The sequence below is a fragment of the Gadus macrocephalus genome, chromosome 7, assembly GCF_031168955.1.
Source record: "Gadus macrocephalus chromosome 7, ASM3116895v1".
In the NCBI taxonomy this organism is placed as follows: domain Eukaryota; kingdom Metazoa; phylum Chordata; class Actinopteri; order Gadiformes; family Gadidae; genus Gadus; species Gadus macrocephalus.
Genome location: NC_082388.1, coordinates 25,954,454 through 25,962,037, shown reverse-complemented (window position 1 = coordinate 25,962,037; position 7,584 = coordinate 25,954,454). Strand labels below are relative to the sequence as shown.

The following is a 7,584-nucleotide window of genomic DNA, read 5'->3' as shown; positions in this document are numbered from 1 at the left end:
GCACTGCGGAAAAGTGGATCAGTCTCTGTTTGATAGAAGGGTTTTGTTCACAGCCTCTGATAATGCAGCCTTTGTTGTTTTAACACCATGGCCCGATGTCAGCCTCCCTGCTTTAAGACGCCTCGGGGCTCGAGCGGAGGGGATCACGTCGGCTCAGACGCCTCCGATGCGCTGACCCCTCGTCAGTGGTTCAGGCGGGAAGAGGAGTGGGATCAAGTCTTCAGCTAATCCCCGCTGGTGCGCGGCGCGGGTTCGGTTGAGGTCGTAGCTCGCGGAATATGTTAGGAGTGTGTGTGTGCTTTTGTTCAAGAAGTCTTTCCAGCGTGAAGAATGTACCATTCTACTGGGTGGTAACATCTGGCTGTACTCAGCTTCACCCCGATGGCCCTCAAGCGCAAAGTAGGCACGCGGTGAGTGTTTAAAGTGTTTGACTATCTTTTGGCCTAACGCCACCGGCATCCGGATGCTCTCTGGCTCAGAACGCCACCTTGGACCGCCAGCTGCCGGGCCGGGTGCCATGCGGCCAAAACCAGTCAGACCGGCAGCAGTCCTGCGTTTGCCAAATTACTGTCAGTCCTTCTCACCACAGTTTTGATTTGTCTATTTCTATGTTTCAAACATTGTCTCAAATGCGTCTCTGGTAGCAGAGCTCCTGGGATTGTTGCACGGCTTTAATCAGGTTCAAACCTCCCAGTCCACGGTGCAGGGAGGTAGCGCGCTCACAGGGCTACCAGCCCAACTCCGTGTCTCGGTTGTGTAACCGACGGCAGGGATGTCACCACAGCTCTCGAATGTGTGCGGCCACAGTGTTCCGAGGAGATGTCCGTGAGGGCCGGCCGACTGGGCTTCGTGTGGCAGGCTTCCTGTCCTCCACCGGGCTTCAGAACGCCACGTCCTCCATAATGGAGATTGCTTGGTCTCATGACCCGACCGCGTCGTGAATGCTTTTGATATCCACAGAGTCTTGTGGTGGTGGTGGTGGTTTGGGCTTTTTGATATCCAGTTCATTTTTTTTTATCACCTTTTCAGGGGATCGTTGTACATTTCTTCATGTCTGCTTTTCCAGTTGCTGATGAGATTTCATGTTAAAACTCTTCATGAAATTTCTGCAAATCTGTCAGAGAAATCATTTAATCCCTGTCAGTAAGGTATGGCTGAATGTCATTAAGAGATAGTAGAATATTATTAAGGTATTGCAGAATGTCATAAAGGGTTAGGACAATAACTTTAAATAGTAGAATATCATTATGGTATAGTAGAATATCATTAAGGTACAGTAGAATAGCATTAATGTATGGTAGAATATCATTAAAGGAAACTCAAAACTCATTAAGGGATAGTAGAGTATCATTAAGGTACAGTAGGATGTGCTGACAGTCGAATGTATAAACAGTATGACGTCATGGGGGTACGGTGTGTTGTCCTGGCGGTTGCAGGCCCGGCCCCCCTCCCAGTGACTCCACCAGTGTCCACCCCGCCAGCAGCCTCCCGCTCATCCCCCACGGATCACATGGAGGTGGTTTGATTCTGCTGCGTCTGCACTGCGTTACACACGGGACTCCCGGCTCTTATGTAGATCGACCGAAATGTCAAAGCTGATTTCTACAAAAGCGAGCAGAAAGGGAGGGGGAGGGGGGGGGGGTCCGGTCAGCGACGGCAGACGACTCCGCACGGCGGTAGGGGGGCAGTCTCCCGGGGGCGGGCAGAGGTCACCGAAACACATTTCTGAAGCGTTGACATCAGGGTCAACGCTTGACTGTCGCCCCGGAAGTTCACACCCCCCCCACCCCCCCACCAGGCAGCGCACCTGGCAGAGCGTGTACGTTACCCCCCCCCCCCCCCCCCCCCCCACACACACACACACACGTTATAGAGCCACACACGCGAGCCACATCGGCGGTGTGTGCGTGGCGCCGTGGTCGTAAGCCGCTGCCGTCCCTCCCCTGGGACAGGGCCGTCCTTGCCGTCAGGACGTCTATAATGTGGCTGCGTGCTCGTCTGCCTTCCCGGCGTGTCAGCAGCTCCACTTATTTAGTCGCGAGACGCCTCAGGGTCAAAGCGAACACGACGCCACACTGATGGCTTTCACACGCGGCGGGGGGACACGCCGCCAACCAGGGGGGGGGCCTGAGGACCCCAGCGGCTTGCCTCGGGCTTCGTTCTCCGGGCCTGGAAATGTCCTGGAAATGTCCCGGAAATGTCCTGCAACACCCCGATTTTTCCCGTAAACAAACAGGCTCTGAGTTTTGTTTTAGTGTTTGTTTGTGTTCCTGGCATATTGTCCAAGTAGAAGTAGACATTTACAGTTGACACCGTTGTGTGGTAGGAAAGATATTTGCATGACGCTCGGGTAATAAAGCTTCTAGGCAACATGAGGACTCCTCACTAGTCCTATTGATGAGCAGGGGACAGCAGGGAGTTTAAAATGGCTACGATTATTTTCTAAAATTATCCGAATATTTATACTTTGATGGGTGTTTGTGGCACTCGATGACACAAACACAATTTTTTGGTGGCTAGAGAGTAATTAAATGAGTAAAGTTTTCAGTTCTGAAAGAAAGCATTAAAGCAGCCAACTAATGCTGAAGTTAGCACAAAGCTGCTAATCTGGTGATTAGCAGCCTCTGCGTCAGCGTGGTTGGCTCACTGGAACGTGAATATGAACCTACTGGCTCCATGAAGTTGGTCTGTCTTGAATCATCCACTTTCAAAAGGCCCTCGGACTGCCTTATTTATTTATTTGGGCTCCGTTTTCTCTGTCATGGTGGGCTGGATTATGTAAGTTTGTCCCCGGGAATGAAACATTTATACACGACTTCACCTCCTCTTACTTATTCACTGCAGCCAGAAGCAGCCAGGTCATCATCTTCCTTCACAAACTCAGTGGATGTAATGGACTGATGGATCGGGGTTAGCCTAACCTTTACGTGGTCTAGTGTTTCTATTTTAACCCTGGTCTAGAGATAGTTAGTTGGTTGGTTTATGTTTAAACCCTGGTCAGAAGCTGTTATGTGTTGGTATGTTTAAATCCTGGTCTGAGACTATTTAGGTGTTGGTTATGAGTTAACCCCTGGTCAGAGACCAGGTAAGCCTTGGTTACTGGTTAAACCCTGCTCTGAGACTAGTTAGGCGGGCGTTGGTTACTGCATTATCTTGGTGAACCTCTTCAAATAGCAGGAGAGAGACAGAAAAGAGTTTCTTGAACTCACAAGTCTTCTGTAAGACACGTGGATGGTTTGAAAGCTTCCAGAGACTTGAGTTCATATTACAATAGGAAAATATCAGGCTGATGAATATTACTTGCATCAGGCTAATGAATACTACTTAAGCAGTGGAGTGAAATACTCTCCATAGAAGATTAAATTAGTTCCACATCTACGCATGCAGTTCATGAAGAGATTTTTCTTAATGTATTTGCAGTACATTTTAATTAAGAAACGTAATTTGCATAAGACTTTGTATGGAACTAAACTTAATTCCTTCATAAATCGGAGAGCTAATATAATGATATGCCCCCCCAAAGACCCAAGACCTTCTAGTTTTCTATTTAGCTTAATATTATAAATCCGTTGACACTGAGGGAAACTCCAGGAGTCAAACGATCTGAACTCTCGTCAGCGTGGTTAACGATATACTGGTGATTAATCATCCTCCATGGGTTCCTTGTTTTGACGAGGACTCAGCTCTGTTTATGAGTTTTATAGTAGTCAGTCTGCTGATTGCAGACATGCTACATCATCTCCAATTGTGTTGTCAACATTTTCAACCCATCCAATTCGGCCCTTTTCTTCGTGTGATGGATTATTCAGGCCTCCATAATCAATAGTTTTTAAAGCTTTACTCCTTGAATACATGTCACCTCTTCAGACGGATGAGGGCCGGCCTGTCATCAATAAAATAAAGAAGGCTCAGATTCCTTTGTGCGGGTGAAAAGTAAACGGCGAGAAGTTTATCTTCGGTGACAAGGAAAGGAAATTCATTTCCCTATCGCTCCTCTCCTGGGCTGACAGGAGCTATTAGGCCCGAGACGAATGTGGAGCTGGCGAGGCAACAATATAATTTTTCTCAGTCTGTTGCCAAGCGATTCAGCAGTTTTGATCCCAGATGACGTGCCCGCTGCCGCGTTGTGGCCGAGCAGAGGAGGTCTCCGTCTGCCGGGCCGCGCGGGGCTCCGTTCCTCTGGGGACCTAGTGCCCCACGTCGTGGCTCTCCCTCCACCAGGTCCAGGGCTCTTCCTTGATGTGGCTTTTCAACCGAGCTTTGGTGCTGCTTCCTCTCCCTCTGCTCGACTTCACCTCCTCCTCCTCCTCCTTCTACTCTTCGCAGATGATGTCATCTCCTAAGCACATGTCTCCTCCACCCCCTCCCTCCCTGGTGCTCCGCTCTCCCCCTCCCTCCCTCCCGCTCTCTCTCTTTCCCTCCCTCCCCTCCTGTCTCCCTCTCCCTCCCTCCCTCTCTCCCTGGTGCTCCGCTCTCTCCCTGAGCGTCTTCCTCCTCTTCCTCCTCCTCCTCCTCCTCCTCTGGTGTGGAGCCAGGAGGATGACGACAGCGGGCGCTTCGTGTTCCTCAGCTTCGGTGTTTGTTCCGACGGTTCCTCTCCGGATTCCTGAGCTGAGGTCGGGAGGATGAGGGGGGGGGGGGGGGGAAAAGTTCTCCGACCGCAGCGGAGCTCCTGGCTGCCGGTCCGAGAACCTCGGAGACGGTTGCCATGACGGCGGGCATTCCTGTCTCGCCAAAACTCAAAGCCGGCTCCGTTCAATCTGTTTCTCGTGCGCGGAGGGATCCAACTGGCCTTTTCAATATATTTTCTTAATTATATTTGTTTGTTTGTCGAAGCTGTCGTCAGGGGGACCGATATTTGGAGCATTGGATGGAGAAGGGGAAGCGGTGTTTAAATAAAGTGAGCTTGATTGATGGAGAACGGCCGAGTCCCGACGGCTCTGCATCCACCTCTTTCGTCCGATAGCCTCCACTCACCCTCCGGGTTAATGGCTAATGTCTTTAACAGCAGTAAAAGGATCCCTATTAACCATCATCTCCACTAGTGGGAGGGTCCACTCTGGTATCTACTGGTAACCATCCTGCCCAGTGGACCGTACCCACGGGTCAGCTATTCTGTCCATCGTAGACGGCGGTGCGGCCCCCCCCACTTGTGATGTCACTAGAGGGTTGTGTTTGGCATGTGACGGCCCTGGTGGTGGAACGAGGAGGCCAGGCAGTGTTGGGGACCCCCACCCCCATTACTCGGTACCAGCTCCTTGGGGACACGGGTCCCCCCGGGAGCCCCGGTACCCCTCTGTTCCCCGTGACCCCCCATGACCCCCCATGACCCTTGACCCCTCTGTTCCCCGTCACCCCATCTGACCCCCCATGGCCCCGTACCCTCTGTTCCCCGTGACCCCTGGACCCCCTCCGGTGACCCTTGACCCCTCTGTCTCCGTGACCCCCTCCGACCCTGTCCCCCCTCCTCTGTTCCCCGTGACCCCTGGACCCCCCCCCCCCCCGTTGACCCGTGACCCCTCTGCTCCTCCCTGTCCCAGCGCGGGCCCGGGCCAGCCAGGTGCTGGTGCCCCAGAAGGTGAACGCGGTGGCTGGGGAAGAACGTGACGCTGGAGTGCCAGGTGGAGGTGGGCACCAACCTCAGCCTGACCCAGAGCTCCTGGGAGCGCCGCCTGCCCACGGGCGCCGTCACCGTGGCCGTCTACAACCCCCTGTTCGGCATCTCGGTGCCCCCGGAGTACGCGGGCCGGCTGACGTTCCGGTCGCCGTCCTCCCACGACGCCACCATCCTGCTGAGCGACGTGGGCTTCTCCGACATGGGCGTGTACACCTGCAAGGTGGCCACCTTCCCCCTGGGCAACACGCAGGCCGCCACCACCGTCAACGTGCTGGGTATGAGGGGGCGGGGGTGTGTGTGTGTGTCTGTGGGAGGGGGGGGGTGTGTGTATCTGTGTGTGCTAAGTACGTGTGTGTGTGTGTGTGTGTGTGTTGTGGGTACATGTCTGTGTGTGTGTGTGTATCTGTGTATGCTTGGTACGTGTGTGTGTGTGTGTGTGTGAGGGAGGGGGGGGATGTGTGTGAGTGTGTGTGGTACGAGGTTGGGGGGGGTGTGCTGGTTACCTGTGTGTGTGTGTGTGTGTGTGTGTTGGGTTTGAGGTGTGTGTGGGTGGGTCAGTTTTTGTGTGTGTTTGCTGGTTAAGTGTTTGTGTGTGCTAAGTGTGTGTGTGTGTGTGTGTGTGTGTGTCTGTGTATGCTGGGTACGTGTGCGTGCAGGGTGTGTGTGTTGGGGGGGGGTGGGTTTGTGTGTGTGTGTGTGTGTGTGCAGGGTGTGTGTGTGTGTGTGTGCAGGGTGTGTGTGTTGGGGGGGGGGGGGGTGGGTTTGTGTCCTGGGTTCATGTATGTGTGCGTGTGTGTCAGAAGGATCTGCAGCTGCTCTCATGAAGTGAATCCACAACAGGATGACATCATCATGACATCATCATGACATCATCATGACATCATCATGACATCATGCTGAGCTGGGTCCTTCTGCAGGGCGGACACGCTCCCTGCCCAGCCTGTAGATATCGTAGGTCTGCATCACGGAGAAGTTATCTAAGATACAGTATGATATATTACACAACGTTATCAGCTGTCTGGATCACAGGAGAGGAGGAGACAAACCACCTGGGGGGAGGGGGGGGGAGAGAGAGAGAGAGAGAGGGGGGGAGGAGGAGGAGGAGGAGGAGACAAACCACCTGGGGGGAGGGGGGGGAGAGAGAGAGAGAGAGAGAGAGAGAGGGGGGGGGGGAGGAGGAGGAGGAGGAAGAGGAGGAGACAAACCACCGGGGGGGAGGGGGGGAAGAGAGAGAGAGAGGGGGGGAGGAGGAGGAGGAAGAGGAGGAGACAAACCACCGGGGGGAGAGAGAGGAGGAGGAGTCAAACCACCTGGGGGAGGGAGGGGGGAGAGAGAGAGAGGGGGGGAGGAGGAGGAGGAGAAGAGGAGGAGACAAACCACCGGGGGGGAGAGAGAGGAGGAGGAGTCAAACCACCTGGGGGGAGGGAGGGGGGAGAGAGAGAGAGAGAGGGGGGGAGGAGGAGGAGGAAGAGGAGGAGACAAACCACCGGGGGGGAGGGGGGGAGAGAGGGGAGGTGAGGAGGAGGAGATGAACCGCCTGGGGGGGAGGGGGGGAGAGGGAAGGGAGGAGGAGACGAACCGCCTGGGGGGAGAGGGAAGGGAGGAGGAGACGAACCACCTGGGGGGAGAGAGAGGAGGGGAGAGAGGGAGAGAGAGAGAGGGAAGGACTGGGGGAGAGAGAACGACATGATGGGGGGGGGGGGGGAGAGAAGGAGGGAGTGAGGCAGAGAACAAGATGATGGGGGGGGGGGGGGGGAGGGGCAGGAGAGATGGAGGGACTGGGGGAGGGAGAACAAGAGGGAGGGGGAGAGAGAATGAGAGGGAGAGGGGAGGGAGAACGAGATGGAGAGAGGGAGGAACTGGGGGAGAGAGAACAAGAAGTTCGCGGGGGGGGGAGAGGGATGAGGAAAGAGGAGGAGTGACTCGGGGAGAAGAACGAGATGATGGGGGGGGGGGGAGGGGGGAGA

The 7,584-nt window shown here is 54.5% G+C and overlaps 1 protein-coding gene across 1 annotated transcript in view; it reads left to right on the top strand.

Annotated features, from left to right (window-relative positions):
• The first annotated feature begins 5,155 nt into the window (after positions 1-5,155).
• Positions 5,156-7,584, top strand: part of nectin3b (nectin cell adhesion molecule 3b) — a 33,730-nt gene continuing 31,301 nt past the window's right edge. Inside the window, 3 exon segments of the mRNA XM_060056518.1 lie at positions 5,156-5,288; positions 5,541-5,590; positions 5,592-5,892. Of these exon segments, the coding sequence (XP_059912501.1) occupies positions 5,156-5,288; positions 5,541-5,590; positions 5,592-5,892 (484 nt within the window).